General features: G+C 38.1%; 1 protein-coding gene and 1 long non-coding RNA gene across 4 annotated transcripts in view; one reads left to right on the forward strand and one right to left on the reverse strand.

Moving 5' to 3' along the window:
* Positions 1 to 22,761, forward strand: part of LOC131487612 (uncharacterized) — a 221,542-nt gene that overhangs the window by 1,558 nt on the left and 197,223 nt on the right. The gene's annotated exons all lie outside the window — the stretch shown is intronic.
* On the reverse strand, positions 5,638 to 15,803 carry CCDC179 (coiled-coil domain containing 179). 2 transcript variants are annotated; one of them, XM_058688481.1, is made up of 5 exons: positions 15,600 to 15,803; positions 14,549 to 14,593; positions 12,982 to 13,081; positions 12,414 to 12,511; positions 5,638 to 6,061 (listed from the first exon to the last, which is right to left on the reverse strand). In XM_058688481.1, the coding sequence occupies exons 1-5, from the start codon at positions 15,641 to 15,643 to the stop codon at positions 5,974 to 5,976; spliced, it is 375 nt and encodes a 124-aa protein (XP_058544464.1). In that variant the 5' UTR covers positions 15,644 to 15,803; the 3' UTR covers positions 5,638 to 5,973. The 2 variants fall into 2 exon arrangements, with proteins under 2 accessions (XP_058544464.1, XP_058544463.1); XM_058688480.1 differs by lacking the exon at positions 15,600 to 15,803 and adding an exon at positions 15,365 to 15,510 and having other exon boundaries at positions 12,982 to 13,086.

The raw sequence follows: 22,761 nt of genomic DNA on the forward strand, positions 1-22,761 counted from the left end.
ATGTTTTTTATTTTAAGGAGTTTTATGGTTTCAGGTCTTATGTTCAAGTCTTTAATCCATTTTGACTTCATATTTGTGTGCGGTATTAAAAAGTCCATTTTTGTTCTTTTGCATGTAGTTGTGCAGTTTTCCAAACACCATTTATTAAAGACTATCCTTGGGGTGCCTAGTTGGCTCAGTCAGTTGAATGGCTGACTCTTGATTTCTGCTCGGGTCATGATCCCAGGTTTCTTGGACTGAGTCCCACATGGGGCTCTGAACTGTGTGTGGAGCCTGCTTGAGATTCATTCTCTCTCTTGCCTTGAGCTCCTCTCCCCCGCCCTGCCATGCCCTCTTTCTCTCTGAAAGAAGAAAAAAAAAGTTTAAAGAGACTATCCTTTATATGTTATTGTGTCCTTTGTTAAAAATTAACTGATAGTATGTATGTGGGTTTATTTTGGGGCTTTCTATTCTGCTCCCTTGATCTTTACATCTATTTTTATGACAAACCATGCTGTTTTGATTGCAATAGCTTTGTAATATAGTTTGAAATCAGGAAATATGATGACTCTAGCCTTGTTCTTTCTCAAGATTGCTTTGACAATTCAGGTTCTTTGTGGTTTCATTCAAATTTTTAAGATTTTTTTTCTATTTCTGTGAAAAATGACATTGGAATTTTGATAGGGATTGCAGTGGATCTGTAGATTGCTTTTGGTAGTATGGACATGTTAACAGTATTAATTCTGATTTATGAACATGGGATATTCTCCCATTTATGTCTGCAGTAAATACTGCTTTCTCTCCCTATAGGTTAACTATATTTTCTAGAGTTCCGGATAAATGGAATACCATATGTGCTTTAACTTCTTTCCATTCAGATAAAGTTTTTAAAGCTCATCAATGTTATGTGTGTGTAAGTTCCTTCAATAATATTCCAGTGTTGTAGACATATCTTTTTCATTTCATTTCATGTCATTTCATTTCATTTCATTTCATTTCATTTCATTTCATTTCATTTCATTCCATTTATATCCAGTTTAGTTAACATACAGTGTAATAGTTTCAAGTGTACCATGAAGTGATTCAACAATTCTGTACATTACTCAGTGCTCATCAAGGTAAGTAGATATACCACATTTTAACAATCAGTTTTCCTATCCATGGACTTAATGGGCTATGTACATTTTGAGGCTGTCATGAACAAAGCTCTATAAATATTCCTGTGCAATTCCTTGTGTGAACATGTTTATTTCTCTTTAGTGAACATGTGGGTGGGATAACTGGGTCATATTTCACATGTATGAAAAACTGTTGGGAATTTTACAGTGCTTGTTCCATTTACGTTCATAGCAATGGTATAAGAAAATACCAGTTGTTTCTTATCCTAGCCAAAGTTGGTACAGTCAGCTTTTAAAATTTTACCAATTCAAATGGGTGTATAGAGTGGTATTAGTTTGCATTTCTCACCTTTTCATGTACAACTTGGCTGTTGGTGTATCTTTTTAGAAATAGTTCAAATCTTTTGTCTGTATTATGGTATGTTTATATTCTGTAATTTAATTGTAAAAGTTATTTGTTTTTTGAATTTTCTGGTCAAAGAACATATTCTTTATCACTTCCATCCTATGAAATCCACTAAGAGTTACTTTATGGCCCAGCAGATGGTCTATTTTAGTGTTCTGTGGTGTACTTGAAAGAATATGTGTTCTGTTTATGTTTGTGGAATATTCTAGGAATATCAGTAAGATTATTGGCTGGTAGTGTGATTTAAGTCTTCTATGTCTTTGCTGATTTTCTATTTGTCACATCATTTGCCTAAGTGACGAATGTTTCTATTTCAGTTATAATTGTGGATTTGTGTATTCTTTGAATTCTTCCAGTTTTTGCTTAACATATTTTGATGCTCTGATATTGGGTGCATATGTTTATGATTGTCTTTGTGTGAACGTTTTATCATTATAAAATGTTCATCTATGCACTGATAATATTATTTGTTCTGACAACCAATTTATGTTAATATAGTCATTCGAGTTTTCTTAAGATTTTTGTTTTCATTGTATATGTTTAATTTTTAAACCTGTTAATATTTATATACACAGTGTGTTTCTAATAGTTTGTAGTTGTTCTTGCATTTTAAAAACTCAGTTTGACAATCTCTGTCTATCGGAAGAAAATTCTCCATGGGTCTTTCATGTATCTGTTTTCTAAGCAAAGATTTTAATATAATTTGTTCTAGACTAACTTTTCAAGGATGTTTGTATAGTAAGCAAACTTGGAAGATATAGTCTCCTCTTAGAGCAGATTTGTTTACTTTCCGATATAATAGAGATGATGTCTCCCTCCAGAACAAAAGTTGGATAGATTTGCTAGTAACTCTTTATATAAGATTGGGGTTACTTTAGCTGTGACACAAACCCACCGTGTGTACAGCATTCACCTGGGCATACCTCTTACCAAGGGAAACCAATGTAAGCATGTACTTGAGGTAACAAAGTCCTTTGTTTTCTGCCAACATCTTTGAAGGTATGACAGTCTGACCTCTTATCTTATGAAAACAAAGTCTCAAATCCTTCACAGTTCTTGCTACTTTCTTTTAGTTGGAATGCTTAGACCATTTACATTTAATGTAGCTAATAATCAATTTGGGATTGATAATCTTGCCATTTGTTTTCTTTATTTTCAAATCCGATCTTTTTTTCTTTTTAGCTTATTTTTCTATCTTCTTTGGATGGATTTTCAGCATTCCATTTTTTTTTTCAACGTTTTTTATTTATTTTTGGGACAGAGAGAGACAGAGCATGAATGGGGGAGAGGCAGAGAGAGAGGGAGACACAGAATCGGAAACAGGCTCCAGGCTCCGAGCCATCAGCCCAGAGCCTGATGCGGGGCTCGAACTCACGGACCGCGAGATCGTGACCTGGCTGAAGTCGGACGCTTAACCGACTGCGCCACCCAGGCGCCCCTTTCAGCATTCCATTTTTATCTTCACTAATGGCTATATGTCTTTGTGTGTGTGTAGTTTCTCTAGTATTTACAATACATTTCCTTAACACATCTGAGTCTCCCTTCAAACAGTGTACTTATTTGTGTAAAATATAAGAAGCTTTCATTGAATTGTATTTCCATTAATCCTCTCCCACCCTTTGTTATTGTCATACATCTTATCCCTGCATGTTATTAATATCACAGTACATTAATTTTGCTTAAAACAATTATTTTTTAATTAAAAATTAGAATAAATTTCTCTTATGCTTACTCATGTATGTATCATTCCCAGAGCTCTTCATTGTTTTGTGAAGATCCAAAAATTTATCTGATATAATTTTTCTTCTACCAAAAAGAACTGTCTCCTGCATCTGTGGGTAATAATTTTTTTTTTTTTTGGCTCTTCTTTTCTGGAGAAAATATTCTGTACTTTTGCTTTCAGTTTTAAAGGATATTTTTGTTCCATATAAAACTTGAAGTTGACTTTTTTTTTTTTTTCCTTTAAAGATGTCCTTCTGATTTACCTGGTTTCTAATTAGGTTTGTGGTTTTCTTAAACTTGTTTCTCGATATTTAATGTGCCCCAGTCCCACCTGATGCTTTCCTTTCTCTTTTCAATGCTTTTCAGCAGTTTGATTATATCAGGTAATTTGGTAATTCTTGGTTTTTATCTTACTTGGTTTTTATTAAACTTTTTGGATCCATGAAATTCATTTTCATCAAATTTGGAAACTTTTTGGGAATTTTTTCACTCCCATCATCCCGCATTCAGACCTTCCCAGTTATTCATATGTTAGACCACTCGAAATTGTCTCAAAGTTCAACAAGGAGCTAATCATTTTCCTAGTTTTCTTTTTTTTACTTTACCTCAGTTTGAACTATGCTATTGCTATATCTGCTATATCTGCTATATCTTCAATTTCAGTGACTTCTTTTTTACATCTAATATACTGTTAATATCACTCAGTGAATTTTAAAATTTCAGATATTTCTCAGGTATAAAAGTTCTATTTAGTTCTTTATAATATCTTTCATTTGGAGCGCCTGGGTGGGTCAGTCATTTGGGCATCTGACTTTGGCTTGGGTCATGATCTCACCATTTGTGAGTTCAAGCCCCGTGTTGGGCTCCATGCTGAGAGCTTGGAGCCTGGAGTCTGCTTCAGATTCTGTGTCTCCCTCTGTCTCTGCTCTTCCCCTGCTTGCGCTATGTCTTTCTCTCAATAAAATAAAATAAAATAAAATAAAATAAAATAAAATAAAAAAAATAGTAAAATATAATATAATATAATATAATATAATATAATATAATATGATATCTTTCATTTCATTCTTGTTATATTCATGTTTTTCTTTAAATTGCTGAGCACAGCCAACATATTTATAATAGATGTTTAATTCTTCTAATTCTGTCATCTCTTTTCATTTTGTGTCTGTTTCCAATGGCCTGATTTCCTTTTGATTATGTGTTACAATTTCCTGTTTCTTGGCATGCCTAGAAATTTTGATTGGATAATAGACCTTGGACACTGATAGTAGACAGAGAGTAAACAGGTATGACCTTTTTGAGTTTCACCGTATGCATATGCAGTTTAGCATTCAACAAAGACTCAATACAAGCCATTGCAGATCTACAAAGTACTTTGAGTAGTTCCTTACTTTCTGGAATTTGGCCCTACAACTTCCAGTTACCCCAAGATTCCTGAATTCTTATCTTTGTTCCTCAGAGTTCATCTTTACCTCAGGAAAACTGTGCTCTGCTTATGGTCCTCTTCTCTGCATCAAGATCTGGAACACTTCTCCAGGCAGTAAATGGGATTCATTTTGTTTCTGCTCTCTTAGAGATCACAGCCCTTTTTGACTTTTGCCTAATTTCTGAAATTTTGTTTTTAGTATTTTGTCCTATTTTCTAGTTGTTACTGTGAAAGCATAATTCCGATAACTTCCTTTAACCCAGAATAAGAATTCCCTGTACTTTATTTATTTATTTTTTAAAATGTTTATTTATTTTTGAGAGAGAGAGACACACACACACACACACGTGGAATCTGAAGCAAGCTCCAGACTCTGAGCTGTCAGCACAGAGCCTGATGTAGGGCTGGAACCTTTGAACTGCGAGATCATGACCTGAGCCGAGGTCGGACGCTCAACTGACTGAGCCACCCAGGTGACCCATCCCTGTACTTTACTTTAAATTTTATTTTGGAAACTACAAATCAGTTATCAAATATAATGTTTTTATTAATTCAGCAGTCAGTACTTTGTTTATAAAATAATTGTGGTAATTCTATTTGCATGTTAGAAATTACTTATGAAATCAAGACAGCATTTTACAAAGATAGATGTGATTATTATTTACACATAAAAGTTAAATTTAATTCAGTACTTAAATTTTACCTTAAATGAAAATTTTAATCACATGATAGCTCATTTGCAGTATGGAGATATAGTATAGGCTTTAGTTATATTAAAACTCTTTCTGGGGAGTCTGTGTGGCTCAGTCAGTTAAGCATCCAACTCTTGGTTTCAGCTCAGGTCATGATCTCACAGTTCATGGGTTCAGACCCCACATTGGGATCTGCCCTCACAGTGTGGAGTCTGCTTGGGAGCCTCTCTCTCCTCTCTCTACCCCTCCTCTACTCTCTCTTTCTCAAAATAAATAAACTTAGGGACTGTGTAAAGATTTTAAACATTTTATTTAAACACAAGTTGTTATAAATATACAGCAGAGAAAATATCTTTTCCCCCTTTGTTAAAGCATAATTCTAAATCTTTAGATAGGTGATATATTTCCATGCAAAAATTTAAACAGGAGTATATAACTTTTAAGGACCTGTATATTTTATTATTCGTTGAAAAAGCAGAAAATCCCAGATTTATCACAGGAAAAAAAAGGTGATAATGAATTACGGTATTTAATAAAATTCTAGACCCTGTGGTTTAGATGTTACATGGTTGCACTGCATTTATTTTGCTGAAATGACAGAGTATTGCCTTTATTTTTCAAATGAAGTCAAATTATGAGATGCCACTTGATGTTATAAATCTGCATGTTATGGTCTGGCATGATTTCTTCTGTACAGATTCCAGCTTTATGACCACTAGAAGAAATTAAAATACATAAAGGAAAATAGATTCAATTAAAATGTATACAAAGAAAATTTTATACAAAGCTATAAATTATTTGGGAAAGGCCTCGAGAGGGAGTATACTTTCTTATACAAAAAGAATTTTATAAAGAAATGGAAATGCTATTCTAAATTATAGCAATGTCACATTCAGATAATAACCAAATATGAAAGGCACTATTATCAAATAACTCATTACAGGGAATGAATATGATACAAAGATTTTTTTCCCCTATGAGTCAGGTAACAAACACTATAAGCAGGAAGAATTTGTAGAAATGAAAAATAACAGTTTGGAGGAAGGGTTAAAGTCGTTTCTAAACATAATGGCTATGATGGAGATGCTAAGCATAGGGGTTTTCTTTTTTCTTTTCCAGTCTTATGGCTTGTGGTTGCGAAAGCATATTATAGGTATCTGTTGAGAGTGTTTTAAGTCTTGAAATGACTTAAAGTGAACACCAGGGACAAATAAGTGAAAATAGAAAGAGTTCATATACCAGTATTGGCAGGAATTTAACCATCAAATACTATTTCAGGATTATTTTAATATCCATGATTATGATTAGTAATGATATAATTAAGAGACAATTTTGTTATAGAGATTTTAGACGGACAAAAACCAAAACCAAAACACCTTTCAAACTTTTTACATCTAGGTGCTCTAGCCTTATCAGGCATATCCTCTGTTCGCCTGGGCACACCCCACATGTTGAAAATACTTACCTGTATGGACTCAGGTTTTTATTTTCATCCCAAACCATTTAAGTTGTACAAATACTGTTGTTATGTATTTTCCTGAAGCCAAAGGTCAATTTAAGAATAAAGAAAAAGAGGAGAGGGTATTAGTAGGGATGCTGTTGATAACCCGGCAATTTGCAGAAGATGTAAGAGAAGAAGTGCAAGGATCAGTACAGTTGAATGCCGTGTTACCCTGTGTGGTCTGGTTTGCGTGCTTATCGTCATTACAGCTTTGCAACAAGATCGGTTAGACAAATTGAGAGTAAACATTTGCGTTCACTTGAAACAATTTGAAAATGCTGTGACATTTTGACCATGTGTTACAAAATGATCACGTGTCCACAATGATTTGGAAATTAGACGAAACCAAACCAAATCAGACAAAATTGGGCCTGACCACATTGGAGAAGCACTGAGATTTCAAGCCTTAATATGATACAGTAAACCTCTTGGTCAACATATAGAAGAAACACTAGAACAGGGTTTTCACGGTACCTCCCTGCTATTATTACCCTGTGGGGAGTGGGGAGAGGCCCTTTAGCCTAGGGTGTACTTTGGGGCTTTGAGGCCCCTGATGTTCTTTCTTCGTAGAAGGGTGCATTTTCTCTCTCACAGGATATAAGAGCTCTCACGACTACCTAATACTGCCGAAGGAAAGTATCTAGATTCTTTGAAGACAATTCCGGAATCCTTGTAGTAAGGAGAATAAGTACTAGATTGAACTCAGGCTTCTCATATGTCATACATTTTATATTCTATATTTTCATTTACTTGGAGACATTTTAGTTGTCTCTGAAAGCTCAAGTAAGTTGGTTGGATAATTGATATAGAACAATCTTTTAGATGCTTCTATAAAAAAAAAAATCTGTCAGCTCAAGGAAAAAAAAAAAGGAGTTTTTTAATGGAGAAATCCTAAACGGTGTGTTGTTGAGTGGCAAGTCACAAGGAGAGAAGATTCCTGGCAGGAGATACCTGAACTGGCAATGAGGTTGGAAAAATTAACCAAACTAATGTGTGTCCATAAATTAAAAGTTAAAAGGCTCAGAAGTAGTGGCAATTGCCATACCCTCTAGAAAGGTGGTTGCAAGAGTCACTGCTGCCTTCTCCCTCATATCCCTTATTATTATACTTTCCCAAGGCATAACTGTACCGATGTAAAATACGTTGTGCGAGCATATTTCAATGCATATCTAAGAGGCCATGATTATGTGGCGGTATTACAAACACTAGCCTATCAGCAAGGAAAGAGCTGTGTGGATATTTAAGACAGTGCAGTAACTCTGTAAGGTTGAGGATCCTGGATTTGTAGGTGGCAATCGAAAGCTCCTTTGACTATGCAAAGACAAATCAAGGGGTGGGGGATGCTGAAGGGTTAAACTGTTACTAATAATTTGTAGTTAGTCCAAAACTAAAGAGGAGGGTGAATTTTAGAACGAAGACCATCACAGCCTGAAAAAGGAAGGCACTTTCCTCCACACTAATGGAGTCTTGATTCTCTTCAGAGCAGCAAAGAAGCCAGTTGAATTTTTCACCACTCTAAACATACTTGCAGCTAGGGGTGGCCAGTGACTCCATTTGGACAAAAGAAATATAAGTGGGGGTTTCCAGACTGACGTGTAAAAGAACTTGGAAATCATCAGTCCCATCCTCATTAGAAAAAAGTTGAACCAACTGAAAATCAACAACTCTTCTACATCCATCAGAGAATTGAGGTCATGGGACACACTGCTGTCCTGGAACCTGGAGAGACCAATGATGCTCCTGGAGCCAACACTGTCCCAATAGGAACACTCAAACTTTAATGGACGAATTGCTGCACCTCAGTATGGATAAGCTTCAAAGTTAAAAACTCAGGGTGGGGGGCCAGTCTTAGGGAGGCCCCCATATTTCCTTGAGTTTTACCTCCAGGAGCCCCACCAGGTCTTACTGTGATAATCAGGGGAAAACCTCCTTTCGCATCCAGCAGTAGGAGGGGAAAAGCAACTATTTTGAAATTCTCCAGGGCTCTCTCTTCTCCTTAATAGGGCCCTCAAGGGAAACTATTTTATCAGAACCTAAACAATTTGGGCTTTATTAAACCCTCACTGACCTGGGGAAGGGGAATAGCTGAATCCAGACTCTTCTACATGGCAGAGAGAAATACCCAACTCCAGTTCCCTATAGACTCCCTGTTTCACTTAAGGGTAAATGTAGCTCAATAGTTCTAAGGGCACAGACTCACTAAAAGCCTGAGACCTAATCATAGGCCATAATAGGCTTCTCTTTCCCCCACAGTTTACCACCACATTAGTAAGGCTCCTATACAGTATCAGAAAAGTCCAACGTATGCTGCAAGCCTCAGTTCCTGCTTAGAAAGAGTCTCCAAGGGAACTCAAATACAAGAGGAGACACAAAAATAAGGACACCAGAGTAAATTTTCACCTCTGACACTACAGGTACAGCAAACAGAAAACATAGCCTAAATCCTAGCCAGATAAACACAAAATCTCACACTAAAGGTTTGTCTATCTCAGTTTCTAACTTACTCAGTGTATCATGTCTGGCCCTTAACAACAACAACAAAATATAAGACATGCTAAAAAGTAAAAACAAAAACAAACAAAAAACAGCCTGAAGAGATAAAGCAAGCATCAGATCCAGACTCAGATATGGTAGAGATTTTGGAATGATCAGGTTGGGAATTTAAAATAATTATGACCAGGGGTGCCTGAGTGGCTCAGTTAAGCATCCAACTCTTGATTTCAGCTTAAGTCATGATCTCACAGTTCATGTGAGCCCACATCGGGCTCTGTAACAGTGTAGTCTGCTTGGGATTCTCTGTCCCTCCCCCTCTCTCTTCCCTTCCTCCACTTGCTGTCTCTCAAAAATAAACATTAAAAAGAATTTAAAAATGAAATAAAAATGATCAATACACTAAGGACTCTACTGGCAAAATGGACAAGATGCAAAAACAGATGAGTAATGTCAGGAAAAAAAAAGATAATTCTAAGAGAGAATTAAAAGCAAATGCTATAAATCTAAAACATTGGCATACATTAAGAATGCCATTGATGGGCTCTCATCAGTAGACTGACACAGTAGAGAAAAGAATTGGAGCTTGACACTATGTCAAAAAAACCTATCCAAACTAAAAAGAAAAAAGAAAAAAGGATGAGAGGGAAAAAAAGGGAATAGAATACCTAAGAACTGTGGGACAATTAAAAACTATAAAAACAAATTAAATCCAACAATATATATAAGTTTTAATATTTTATTGAAGATTTTTGTATCTGTGCTTTGAGAGACAGTAGTCTGTCATTTCTTTTCTTATAATGTCTTTGGTTTAGGTATTAGAGTAAGTAATGCTGGCCTCACATAATAAGTGAGGAAGTTTTCTCTGTGCTTCTATTTTCTGCAAGAGATTGTAGAGAACTCGTGTAATTTCCCTTTTAAATGTCTGGTAGAGTTCACCAGGGAACCTATCTGGGCCTGATGCTTTCTATTTTAGAATTTAGTAATTTAATTTTATTGATAAAATTTATTATAGTTGACTCAACTGCTGGTATGAGCTTTTTGTCCTCTGTCCTATAATTTTTTCTCTTGGAATGTAGACACTGTGTCTACCATTTTGGAAGCCTTTTTGAGACCATGAGAATAAAAATCATATGAGAAGTTTGAAGGATCATAAAGACAGAGGGAACCTGGGACTTCTTTGGTGATTTTTAGAGCCAACATGTCAGTTGTAGACTGCCTAGGTCAGGAGTTCTTCTTTGGAGACAACATATACTCTTATATGATTAAACCACTGAAGTTGAGTTTCTGTTATAAAGAGCTAAAGTTAGCAATTCCTGCTTTACATAATTATTCATTAGTTGTGCTTGTAAAATATTTTCTTTCAAAAAGAAAACCAACAGGAAAAAAATCATAATTATTGGAAATAAAATTTTTCCCAAATTTTTCTATAATAAAATATAATATAATCCTAATCCTGGAAATTGCCTGAATAAGGCCAGGGCTCACTACTAAGTTGGAAGAGGAATGTATGAGGAAAATGGGGATTTTCACCCTGAAAAAAAGCCTAAATATGAAGGAAGGTAACAGTTGTCCTCAAGTATCTGAAGGGCTTTAAAATGGAGGGCAATTGGATTCATGTCTGGGTACAAGAAATATAATTAATACTACATGTAAAAGGCTCATGGAGGCATTATGACATGTTATGTGGAAGCACTTTTGAATTCTTGTCAACAATAGGGGCTCAGTCAGTTAAGCATCCAACTCTCGATTTCAGCTCAGGTCATGATCTTGTGAGTTTGCGCTCCACACCAGGCTCCACGCTGACAGTGTGGAGCCTACTTGGAATTCTCTCTCTCTCCCTCTCTGTCTGCCCCTCCCATGCTCTCTCTCTTTCTCAAAATAAGTAAAATAAACTTAAAAAAAACTAAAAAAAATATAAATAAGTAAGTAAATAAGTAAATAAGTAAGTAAATAAATAAGTAAATCCACATCAAATATATGCAAAAATGGAATAAGCTGTAATTGGTGTAGATTGTTCAGATGTTGCAAGTGATCAAGCCTAGGCTGAATAACTATTTGGCAGGAGATTTTGTAATTTATTTTCTAAATAATAAAATCCAAAAGATTTAAGTAATGATTTGGGGAAGCCAAGGTCATATATGGTAAAGCAAAAACTGAAAACCAGAGTGATGTGGTATATAAGATTTTAGTCTTTTCAGTAAACCCCATTATCTCCAGGAAACAATCTGCAAAGGAGATTTAAATAGGCTCTCTACTTCTCTCCATTGGACAGAGAGCCACTTCTTTTTGTGAAGTGCCAGCTAGGTCCCTGAGATACAATGGTGAAGGTTAAAATAAATGTATTTGGACATAATGGGTTCCTGGTCATCAGCGCTGCTTTTAACTCTGAAAAACCAGATATCATCACCATCTATTACTGCTTCATTGATCTCAACTACATGTTCTACATGTTCCAGTATGATGATTCTACCCTGGCAAATGCAATGGCACAGTCAAGGCTGAGAACTGAAATGTGTTATTGATGGAAAGCCCATCTCCATCTTGCGGGAGCAAGATCCCACCAACATCAAATGGGGTGATGCTCTTGCTGAATATGTTGTGTTCACTGATGTCTTCACTACCATGGAGAAGGCTGGGGCGTGCTTGAAGGGTGGAGCCAAGAAGGTCATCATATCTGTCTCTTCTGCTAATGCCTCCATGTTTATGATGGGTGTGAACCATGAGAAGTATGACAACTCCTTCAAGGTTATTGGCAATGCCTCCTGCATCACCAGCTGCTGGGCCCCTTGGGCCAATGTCATCCATGACAACTTTCATGTCATGGAGGGACTTATGACCACAGTCCATGCCATAACTGCCATCCAAAAGACCTTGGACCTCTGGGAAGCTGTGGCATGATGGCTGAGGAGCTTCTATTGGCATCACCAAGACTGTGTGCAAGGTCATCCTTGAGCTGAATGGGAAGGTCACTGGCATGATCCATGTCCACACCCCCAGTGTGTCTGTCATGAATCTGATCTTCCTGGGGAAAGCTGTCAAATATGATGACATCAAGAAGGTGGGATACACTGACCTGGTTGTCTCCTGCAACTTTAATAGTGACAGCCACTCTTCCACCTTTGATGCTGGGGCTGGCATTGCTCTCAGGGACCACGTTGTCAAGCTCATTTCCTGGTACAACAATGAATTCAGCTACAGCATCTGGGTGGTAGACCTTATGGTCCACATGTCCTCCAAAGAATGAGAACCCCCAGACCCAGGGAGAGGACAAGAGGAAGAGAGAAGCCCTCAGCTGCCAGGGAGTCCTTGCCCCAACTCATCTGCCAACACACTGAAAATCTCCTGGGCTGAAATCCATCATAGAGCCCCTGAAGAAGGAGAGGGGCTCAAAGAGCCCTACCTTGTCATGTACCATCAATAAAGTACACTTTACCCAGCCAAAGAGAGAGAGAGAGAGAGATTTAAATAATAGATGAGAATTTGATTAGAGGAGTTTTAAGGTGACTTCCCAGACTACTATTACACATTTCTCAAAGGAAAGGGGAAACCCAAAATTTAGAGTACTGCATAAATTAAAAATAAGGATGTGTTTTGCATTTAAGGAGCTGTTGATTTCAGTGACGTCTCTATGTTGTACTTACTAGGAGTCCTGGTTCTGGAATAGGAGCAGGTCTTGTAAACCGTTTACTAAGTTTCCTCTTCTGTTTCCTTAGGTTTTGCATATTCTCAATATGTTTATCTCTGAACTTTTGGAAAATTAAAAGGAAGGAAAACAAATAATACTTTTTATAAAAAAAGTTAACATGCTGATTGTATATTTTTAATGTCAGTAAAAAATATAAATACAACCAGTACATAGCTATGTAAAAGTAGGAAAAAAATCCTTTTTCAAATGTGTGGTTCCTAGATGAAGAAAACACCCTAGAGCATCCCTAGAGTTTTCAAATGAGTCTGTTTCGTCTCTCTCTCTCTCTTTCTCTCTCTTTTTTAAGTTTATTTATTTTGAGAGGAAGAATGGAGGAGGGGCAGAGAGAGAAAGAGAGAGAGAGAGAGAGAGAGAGAGAGAGAGAGAATCCCAAGCAGGCCTTGCTCTGTCAGCATGGAGCCTCACGTGGAGCTCTCTCTCACAAACTGTGAGATCATGACCTGAACCGAAATCAAGAGTCGAGTGCTCACCGACTGAGTCACCCAGGGGCCCGAGACTATTTACTCTCGATTCCCATTTCACCAACTATGGGACCGCAGACTCATATATATGTGTGTGTGTGTGTGTGTGTGTGTGTGTGTGTGTGTGTGTTTTATTTTGAAGTGATGTTCATTTGGGGCATGGGGCTGGTTCAGTCAGGTTGGTTCAGTCAGTTGGGTTAAGTGCCCAACTCTTAGGATTCTCTCTCACCCTCTCTCTCTGCTTCTGTCTGTCTCTCTCTTTCTCTCAAAACAAACAAACAAACAAAAAAACTTAAAAACAATAAAATGAAAATAATGTCATTAAAACCCCCAAAGGAATTTCCTTTATAGAAATAAGAAAACAAAATTTATGCACATTCTTTAGTTACCTTAAACACTGCATATGCCAAGCAGAAATTTTTATGTTCTCATTTTATGCCATCTTTAAGTAACAGAGACCTTAAGGGATCAAACTAGAACACTTTGAAGATGAGGAAGAGTATTAGGATGCAGAGTACATGCAAACTAAAAATTTTATCCACTTCCAGTGGGAGTGCAATTGGTATAATTGCTTTGAAAACTACGCGGTATTACTTATAACAATGAAAAATTGTCTTGTCCTATTATCCAGCCATTCTATTCCTATTATGTTAAAAAAAACCAAGAATACAAAGCATTTAAGTTATTCTCATGAAGACTCATTCTAATAGTAGTCATAGTCCTGTGAAAGATAACACAGAAGTATCTAGCTAGTAAAAGTTCTATCATATTAGAGACCCCTGCACGTAAAGGAACAAGATAAAGTCACAATCTTGAAGTACCCAGAATTATTTATTTTTTATTTTTCAGAGTGACAGCATGAGTGGGGAAGGCACAGAGGGAGAGGGAGACAGAGGATCTGAAGCGGGCTCTGCACTGACAGCAGTGAGCCTGCTGTGGGGCTCGATCTCAGGAACCATGAGACCATGACCTGAGCTGAAGCTGGACACTCAACAAACCGAGCCACCCAAACGTCCCCGGAGTTATTTATTTAAACATTACCTGCCGTGCGGTGACATCTGAAGGGCGTGGCTGTCTTGGCCCTTCCTATATAATATGTAAAATTAAAACCATAAAAATCATGAGCAAACAACTATTCAGTTGTTATAATGGGAAGCCTATGCTACTGTTTTTTATTTATGTAATATATGCTTATTATCTCAATTTGCAAAAGGCAGGATCAGAATAAGAACATGAAGGTGAAAATCAGAGTGGAAGATGGCAATAATATCACGAGAAAAAAGAGTCAGCTCTGAATCATATTACAAAGACCACGTAGCATACTGAGATTTATCATGGAAGGAAAGACAGGTATGAGCAATCAGAAAATTATGTTTCTGCTGGTCCTCAGGATGATTAAGGAACCCCAGCAAGTAGTATGGTTTTCTGAGACACAGGGAGCTTGGCTTTACTTTCTGGGGTTCCCACACCTTCCACTAATTTCTAAATTGTGCTTTAAATACCTTCCGCTCCCCTCATTTTGCTCCAGTTGTTTAGCCCAAAGACCCAAAAGCAATCTCCTCCCCATGTGAATATTGAGAAACGTATTCTACCCCACCCCCACTTCTGTAAGCCCCATCCCACCTCCGGGACAAACGACTGAGGGTGCCTGGTTTCTAGTGGGCACAAAGGGAGGCTTTTCCTCCTTCAGGAACCGGCTCAGGATCTAGCCTGTCTACCTCACCCGGGATTCTCAGCCCCCAGCACCAAAGCGCCCACACTGGCCGTAATCGCCAGTGATCAGTAATCGCAAGTGTCCCAGGCACATGGCCCGGGAAAGGGGCAGACAAGTTGGGTTTGGGGTCTTGGAGAACTCACGGGGTTCACTTGGATGGCTTCGTCCCCCCTACAGCACAGACACATGCTGCAGAGCCTTGGAGCATCCCCCGCTCGGCAAAAGTCCCTGGTCCTGACCAGGACCAAGTCACTGAGGGGTACACCACGCGACACCTCGGAGCCCCGCCCGGCCGCGTCACAATTCTCTTTGTCCTCCCCTGCGGCCCCCTCCCCCCACCCCCCAGTGCCACTGTGGGATCAGGGCTGCTGGGTTTACCACAATTGCCTGTTCTGCCAGTACTCTTGCTCAGACAAGCACATGATACAATAAACAGAGTTTAGTCCTCAACTCTGCCCTCTTTCTGTGGACCTCTAACTTAGTTCCATGGTCCTTCACTTCAGCCTGTCATCGGGTTCTCAGTTCCATCTCCTGGTTGTTTTTCCGTCATGACTTCCAGTTGGGTCTATCCAGCTATCTGCCTCATTCCTGTCAATCACCGGGCTAAAGAGGGGGAAATTTGAGAATTGTCACAATTGCCTAGACATCATCTCCAACTTAAACTGGGTCTTCACCACTGCTTCCCACCTCTTTTATGTTTGCCTAGCTTTTTCTTTTTTTCACTCGGCAGTGTTCCTTCAAACTGTCTCTCCTTTGTTGAAATCTCTGAGCCCACTGTCCTCCAGACACTTTCAGCAGAAGTAGGACAACTCTTGCTTCACACACCAAGAGTGGCTAAAGCTTCAGTAGAGCTTATGCTCAGCACTGTTAGATGAGTGCATATATATTAAATCATCAACTTCTTGCAACAACCCGAGAGAACAAGAGCATGGTTATTGTCATCTGGGAAAAGAAGGCATTAGTGGGTTAAACAACTTGCCCGAGGTTAGGCACTGGGACTTAAATACACAGAGTCTGCTAACGGGACCCGTGCTGTTTGATCATGGTGCTGGGCCGCCAATTGCTTTTAAAAGCCCAGACTGGGGCTACCTCAATTCCTTCCCACCTGTAAGTCTATAACATTGTCTGTATCCACATTATTCTTTTTTCCCTATAACCCCATTAAATTGAAAAAGTTGTTGCCCTTCTGTTTTTGTCTCGAACAAATCTGTTCATTTTTGTTCCCATGCCATTTTCCTCTTAGAAGCCTCCTCTGAGACCTTGCTCTAGATTATTCCCTCCCCTTGCTAACATCTGTATCTTGCCTGTTTTCTTTAAACAATTAAATGCAAGATGCTCAACTCATCCCCTATTTAAGGTAATAAACCAAAGCCCTTTGAACAACAGCTAATTGTAACTATTGCCCATCCCCTCTATTTACAATAAATAATCCTAAAAGCTGCTGGATGAGATCGGATTCCCATTCCTCTTCTTTACGTCTAATGCAATATTTGGCTTACTGCAACCTTCAACCCCCATTGGTACTTGTTTCAAAGTAGGTCTCTGGTGATCTTCCTACTGAATCCAGTGGGCATTTTCTATTACATGACATTTGCTTCGTGTTAGAAGCTGCAGAGATTTCTCTTGGAAGGGTTAGGCTTGGGAAGATTAAATAATCTTACTCACCCAGGGTGCTGAAAACCATTGGCCACTTCCTTCCTGCAACTCTCCTCTCTGGGAAGAATACAACTTAGAAAAATTGTGTGATCTTGCTCATGATCACGCTCCAGAAACTGATTGGAAATCCTGTGATTTTTCTAATATGCCATGTTGCCTCAAGAACATATGTTTTGGGTACTTACTATTACAGATCTCACTAGGTCCTGGGAATACAAAGATAAATAAACTCATTCGCTGCCCTCAAGGAAAGTCGACAAACTAGCAACAATAAAAAAGTAAAACAGTGTGTTGGGAGTAGTAATAAGGACACATGTTCCGTTAATTTCGTGGCAAATCCTTGTGATTAACGGATAGGGAATTCAGTGCAGTCCCTTCAGGTTTTTGGCACCTCTAATTATTGTAACCTCTTACTTCAATCCACTATTTCTAGTTCTGTCCTCATGGGCCTCATAAAATAAACTCATTCTCCTCTACATGATGATAAGGTTGGCGAAGAGGCTGAGGTTGTCAGACTCTACAGGCTTTGAGGAGGGAGCCCACAAATTGGGAATCAGACCTCTGAGGAGGGGAATATCGACAGGCTGAACTGGTACCCCTGGATGTTGGTTTGGCGGGGGGATCCTTCAGAGCTGGGGATCAGAGATCTCTTAGGAGGCACTATCTGGCAGGTGCTATAAGACCAACTCTGATTGTATAGAAAAGAGAGAAACTGGAAACAACTGTTGCTGGAGACAAAGGCTACTGCCAGGTGAAGTGTCACTGCTGGGGTGACAACTGAGGGCAAGAAAACAGGCACAAGTGAGATCCTTCTCCACTCCACTCACCTTCCTATTTCCCTCCAGCATCCTCACCCCCTGATTGGCTAAACCTACCAGGACTCCAGCTGGCCAGATCTCCAACTTTTTATTTCTAAAGAGAAATAAAATATGCAGAGTCCCAGCCCAGGCTTTATTTACAAGGTAGGATATGGAAGGGCAGGTTTGGAGCCGAAAGACAACAGGTTAATGTGGCACAGCGACCATCGTGCCCCAAATCACCTGCAGTCCTTGGATTATACATCTTCGAGAACGGTTTCAAGCCTCCCCGTTATCCAGGTTGATAACTTGTATTACACTACAGTTAGCCAATGTCCTGCACCAGACACAAAGCTCAAAGTGTGGTATAAGGAAGAGCCAGAAGGGCAAGAGCATTAACTTCCCAAGTTCAGGCAGTACATTTGCATAAACATTACCTTTGCAGAAATGGATAAAATTTAACTGTAAAATAAATTATGAAAACTCCTGAATACTAAATGCAAGCACAGTCAATATTCCTGTTTGTTCACGTTTGATCGGTATAGAGCTACAATTCTCAAAGTAAACTCCAGAAACTACCATTTCAAAGTGTTTATAATTTTATGTGAAAAATAAAACAAGTAAATAAGCCACCCTTTCCCCTTACATAAAAATAGGTACCAAGTTCAAATAAGTTTGGGACATTCTAACAAAGGTTAAACAAAGGTAAACACCTAACTTTACTGCAGGGCCACTCAGAACTGGTAATATGCTGAAGTAATTATGAATATACTAGACAAAGGTATAGTATACAGTGTTTCTCCAACTTATTTACTTGTGGGACCAGACCCTCTTTTTTAGTGTGCCATTCATAATGGAAGATTCTATATTAAAGATAGTAGTTATTTCTGAATAACTAAATATTATTTTATATTACTTCAAGCATGACATATTAATTATGTCACAAACTGACAACCCTGGGTATCCATATTTAAATCACAATTTTTTCACGTTCCAATGATTTTCCTCATTTTCTTCCTAAGGAACATTTGCTGATTTTTTGTTTTAGATTTTAAATGCAGTTTCTTCTTCTTTTTTTTTTTAAATTTTTTTTTTTTATTTATTTTTTGGGACAGAGAGAGACAGAGAATGAACGGGGGAGGGGCAGAGAGAGAGTGACACAGAATCGGAAACAGGCTCCAGGCTCCGAGCCATCAGCCCAGAGCCCGACGCGGGGCTCGAACTCACGGACCGCGAGATCGTGACCTGGCTGAAGTCGGACGCTTAACCGACTGCGCCACCCAGGCGCCCCTTAAATGCAGTTTCTTAATGCAAGTAAGATTCACTGTTATAGTGTTTCCACAAAACAATTTATAGAAAGATGTAAATATTTCATTCGCATCTTAAAAAAAACAGCTCATCCTGTTTGTTTGATGGTTCCATAATTAGGTTTTATTTTTGTAAATTTGTACAAAACCAGAGCAAGTTCTTAAAGAATTAACTTGTAGGCTTTTCCACATAAATGAAACAACTTGTGCAGAAATATAGATAGGATATCAACATTGATCTAATTTGTACCATTATTCACAGATTTTCGGTTTTGTTCATTTTCTGGGTTTATAGTGGGTCATGGAATCTATTTTGGGGCATTAAGAAACTTTAATTATTTACTTTGATTTCAATGCAACTGTTTACCTTTTGATGTGAAACTGTTTTACAGAGTAAATGGAAGAACTTTGCCTAATTTGGGTATTTAGGGTTTTCTAATGACTTTATTTTTTAAAATAAAGTTTGAAGGAGTAAATCCTCTTCAAGTCATAGTATTCTTTAAATACTGAAAATATATCTTACGATTAAAGCGTATTCCCTTTTGATGACAGAGTGCTATTTTTTATTTAGTAAGGAGATGTGTACAGGCTCACCACTCTTTCTTCTGGACTGTTCTTTCATTCAACAGATATCTGTACCCACTGAGTGCTCTTTTGTTCCAGGCTCTGTGCTTGTGTGAAGTTTTTGTGCTGAGCAGGTAGATAGGAGTCCTCTCTGAATAAGTCCTCTTTAAAATAATAGCCAGTGCAGGGCCAACTTCATGGTTGCAGGGTCTGTGCAGTCACCCAGGGAGTCATGCTTCAAAAGATTAATGCTCTGTTCTTGCTGTCTTAAAACGCTTAATTTTTAAGCAGCCCTGCATTTTTCTTTGGCACTACGACCTGCAAATTGCGCTAAATGGTCTTAAACCTAGCCTCCGAAGTTTGTGAGAAATTGTCTATCTTTCTGCCTGTCTGTACAGAGTTTATAACAGATTTTCTCTTTTTTTCTGTACCTAGGCAATTATATTGTGAAATCTAGGTTATAGACTTTAAGTTTGTCCATATAGTAAGTTACATCTTTTTAGATTCAACTTTTTCCAACCTGTCAAGAACAGTTTTTTTTTTCTTTTCTATAGCACACCTTCATGTCTTACGCCATGAACCTTGCTGCCATTCAATTAAACTTTCTCCTAAGTAGTTTTACACTTGGTCTGCATTTCAGCCTCCTTACCTTTGCTGACTCTGCACCTATCATGACTGCCCCAATATAAAGCCAGATCTGTGCTCGAAATTATTCCTCAGAGGGGCGCCCCAGTGCCTCAGTTGGTTAAGAATCCCACCTTAGGCTCAGGTCATGATCTCACGGCTGGGCTCCTGAGTTTGAGCCCTGCGTCGGGCACTGTGCTGATAGCTTGGAGCCTGGAGCCTGCTTCAGATTCTGTGTCTCCCTCTCTCTCTGCCCCTCCCCCGCTCACACTCTCTTTCTCTCTCTGAAAAATGAATAAACTTAAAAAAAAATATATATCTCTAAATTGAGTCCAAGATAAAAGAATTAAAAAAAATATTCCTCAGAAAAGAGTAAGTTGCTTTATGCCAGAATCTTTATGAAGTCTCTGTATTTCAGACCCCTTTAGTTTGAAAAAACAGAGTTCTTCAGAAAAATGTATTGGTTGGGAATGGACTTGAATGCCAGCTTTGGATACTTATCAAGGTCCCCTATATGAATTGGCAAAACAAAGTAATTTAGTAATTATCTCTTTTAAAAGTCATTGTAAGCAAGTCTTTTAAAGATCACTTTGAAGATCAATTGAATAAATAAGTGGCTGTATTTTGGAGATCTTTAATATACACTTACAGCACAAATGAACAGAACAAACAACCTCTAATGTTACGTGAAAGAGTACTTAGGCTTTGGATAAATTTCCAGTAACATGAATAGGATCAAACTAGAATTTAGAAAGGGCTGTATTTCAAGGCACTGAGATGGGAATGAAAAGTTAATATCTTTAAAAGCTGCTCAAAAAGTGGCTTTGGCAACAATTAAGACAGTGACGTTAAAAATGTATGCAAAGAGGTTGAATAAAACTGTCTAATGAAATGTGGGGACAGAAATAAACAATATTTTAAAACTAATATATTGTTTATGTAATGTGGTTTCAAATGTGGATGTGTAAAAAAATTAAATTAAATATTACAAGTAGACATTTGGCTATTATAGCTACATCTCTAAAAGTTTAAATGGTCAAGTTGACCAAAACAAACAACTTGGGTTTATTTGCCCTTGTAAAATGTCTCTTTCTCTTAATTGAAATAGTTTAATTTTTTATCAATCCTATATTCAAAATGTTTGAAGAAGACTGTAAACACAATTTCATATCAGAAAGAACCCAGTCTTAACTATTGATCATCAGACACACACACACACACACACACACGCACACACACACACATCTCTCTCTCCCTCTCTCTCTCTCTCTCTCTTTCTGTCTCTCTCTCTCTCTCTCCAAATAATGCTGTTGTTGTTAAAAGAAACTGAGGCATATTAAAATTGTTTAAACTTCATTTGAGCAAGAATCAATTCAAATGGGACAGTGGTTAGGAAGTGGTTAGTAGGATTGCCAGCTCACAGGAGCAAAGAGGAAAGACTTTTCTAGAGAAAATGCAGAAGCAAAGAAAGGAAATCATTTGTTTGGTTATAGCTTAGAGCTTAGTTGGCGGTTTGTGATTGGTTGTCCTTAGAGTCTTGACTTTGTAACCTTGAGGCATTTATGGTTTAGATTTTGGTTTGCTTATATAGGCCACCATGGCATGAGAGCCACATCAGGCTCATGGCTTCCTTGTTTAATTAATTTAACAGAGCGTAACGTTTTCGCATCCCTCAAGTGTATGAGCAGACTTACTTTTTGTGACATACAGTCAGCCTGGAGAAAAATGTAGGAGCCCCCTCTTCTTGGTTTGTCATCTGTGCTCTGGTTTGGGGAAGTCTAGGTTATATGATCCTTAGTCCTTGCCTCCATTACCCTGAAAGGCAGATCTTTACACTGAAGGGTAGGCTGGATCTTCAGTGTTTTCTGAATGGAGTATCAACAACACAAAAAAGACTTGTTCTGCCAATGATGATCAGCTTTCACAGCCAAATTTAAATGATCTTTTCCCCACAAGGGGTGAACTTAAGAAAGGGGAAGAAAAACCCCTTGTGGCCTAATTTCTATCTGAAGAAATCTTCCAAAAGTGCTGATAGCTTCATGATTCCTCTTGGAAATGTTATGAATCTAAAGATGACATATTAATAAGTTACTCATCTGCATTGGCAATTAATTCTCTGTTGGGAAAAACAACCCCAAATTTAAGAATCTTACATTAATTTTTAGGTAATCATCAAAGCAAAGATGAAATGAATGATTTATAGTCACACTTCATAATTGTTGAGTATTTAACTTTATATATTTTTAATGTTTATTCATTTTTGAGAGACAGAGACAGAGCACGAGAGAGGTAGGGACAGAGAGAGAGGGAGACACAGAATCTGAAGCAGACTTTAGGCTCTGAGCTATCAGCACAGAGCCTGACAAGGAGCTCAAACCCACGAACTGGGAGAACCCGGGACCTGAGCTGAAGTTGGACGCTTAACCGACTGAGCTACCCAGGCGTCCCTATTTAGCTTTAAATCTGGGTAGGGCATGCTTTAAATGGCTATACTGGATGTATCTTTATTAGACAGAATGCATTTCTAGGAATTGTCTATTAAAAGTAACTTGATATTAGAGTCAGTAATGTTCAAGACTCATGGTCAGTTAT

This window comes from Neofelis nebulosa, chromosome 10, assembly GCF_028018385.1.
Source record: "Neofelis nebulosa isolate mNeoNeb1 chromosome 10, mNeoNeb1.pri, whole genome shotgun sequence".
In the NCBI taxonomy this organism is placed as follows: Eukaryota; Metazoa; Chordata; class Mammalia; order Carnivora; family Felidae; genus Neofelis; species Neofelis nebulosa.